Raw genomic sequence first — 1,817 nt, 5'->3', positions numbered from 1 at the left:
CGAACATTTGAATATATTGGATTGGATTACTAAAAATTGGCAAAGGAAAACGATGGATTGCCTTGTTAATATGTTTTACGGCTAGAATGGTACATCTAGAAATAGTTGAGAATCTCTCTGCTAAAGCTTTCTTACTTTTACTAAGAAGATTTATTGGCCGGGTAGGATGTACCAAATTGATTTTAAGTGACAGTGTTACTCAGCTCACTAGTTTCAACTAATAAAATGTCAACTTCTTAGCAGCAAACACCTAGATCACCATGGGAAGGACGGCGTTTATGAAAAAATAATTGGATTAACAAAACAAGTAATGAGAAAGGCCATAGTTATTTTCCTTTGGAAAGTATACTTAATACTCATCCATTGACCTGCACAAATTTTGAGAACTACTCCGTTCTACGTCCTATAAATTTTATTTTACCTGATGTTGCTAATCTTACCGATTGAAGATGAAAACGTACAGAATGAAGAATTTTCCCGACATAAACACCAAAGATAAAGCTATTAAATATTGGTCAAATACTCTTAAAACCTTAGATGTATTCTGGAAGATGTCGAGAACGGAGTACTTAACTAGTCTAAGAGAACACTCTCAGCGAGAAATGACATCTCTCAAGAGGGTCGAAATTAGATCACCGTGCGAAAACGAAATAGTTGTACTCAATGAACCTGGAACACCACGATGTGGAAACTATCCAGAATAAAGGAACTTCATAAAGGAAAAAATGGAAGCTACAATAGAATTGCCTAACGGCAACGTATTGAAACGTTCGATAAACGTTTTTTATTCGTTCGAAGTTAATGATGAAATTGATCCAGAAATTGAGCAACAACAGAAGATTCCAATACGCACTCAACAAGTAAAGAAATCGAAACACAAGAACCATTTGCAACGCGTACCTGAGCATCGACCAGAAGGATGTCCAAAGTGAACATTAAGTTTGGTAATTCAAAGTTTGCTATTAATGATGGCTATATCACTACAAGTTTAGGCAAACAGTTATATAATGAAGAAAGGTTGAAAGGTTACAAAACGACAACTGGTATTTCTTTATATTAAATAGATGGAATTGTGTAGAGATATTGCCACATAATCTCACATTGACTAAGGTAGCGGTCTACACTAGACATCATGCACGAATTCCAGCAATAAGATGCAACAATATTACTCGAATGATATGTACCAAAGCCTTTCGTAGGTTATCTTTATCTGTAGTATTGTATCAAACAACCATTCAGCAATATCATCGCAAACTTGTAAATTTTTACATGAACATAAGGAAATCAATGAAATCATCATGAAATAAATAGCACCAGGTACCTGGACGACAATTAATGAATGGAATATTGTACATCATTATTTGTCGTCATCATTATAGGAGTAAAATGTCAAGCTATAGTAAATTTTGCAATCACAGAAAGTCAATTATCACTATACGATGGGAAAGGCATGGTCTCAGATCTGGGCCATGCTGAACACTGCACTATTCAAAGCGGAAGATGCAAAACCAGCAATAGTATTATTTTATGGAATATAACTGAAATTCGAAGCGTTGTCCATATCGAAAGATTGGCGTATCCACACATCTGTGGAAGTCATGTAATCACAGATGAACTTCAAACTTCACTTATTTTCAGCAACAACATTAAGACGATCATGAACACAGATTGTAAATTTACTAATCTTTATTGTATGGATGGTGATATCATTACTGATATGCGACCAAATCCCTTACATATCTATAGAATGTTTAGAGCATTACCGGCTACTTTTTTAAAAAATACAAAAGAATTGCGATATCTGGATTTCCGGATTT

The 1,817-nt window shown here is 34.7% G+C and overlaps 1 protein-coding gene across 1 annotated transcript; it reads left to right on the top strand.

The window, feature by feature from the left end:
* Window positions 1-725: 725 nt before the first annotated feature.
* On the top strand, window positions 726-932 carry LOAG_19095 (hypothetical protein; the record flags this gene model as incomplete). Its single annotated transcript, XM_020451750.1, has 1 exon — window positions 726-932. The coding sequence occupies one exon, from the start codon at window positions 726-728 to the stop codon at window positions 930-932; it is 207 nt and encodes a 68-aa protein (XP_020304447.1).
* Between the last annotated feature and the right edge of the window lie 885 nt (window positions 933-1,817).

Source organism: Loa loa (genome assembly GCF_000183805.2).
Source record: "Loa loa unplaced genomic scaffold supercont3.1452, whole genome shotgun sequence".
Lineage (NCBI taxonomy): Eukaryota > Metazoa > Nematoda > Chromadorea > Rhabditida > Onchocercidae > Loa > Loa loa.
Note: the sequence above shows the minus strand (reverse complement) of the source record. Positions and strands in the feature narration are given on the sequence as shown.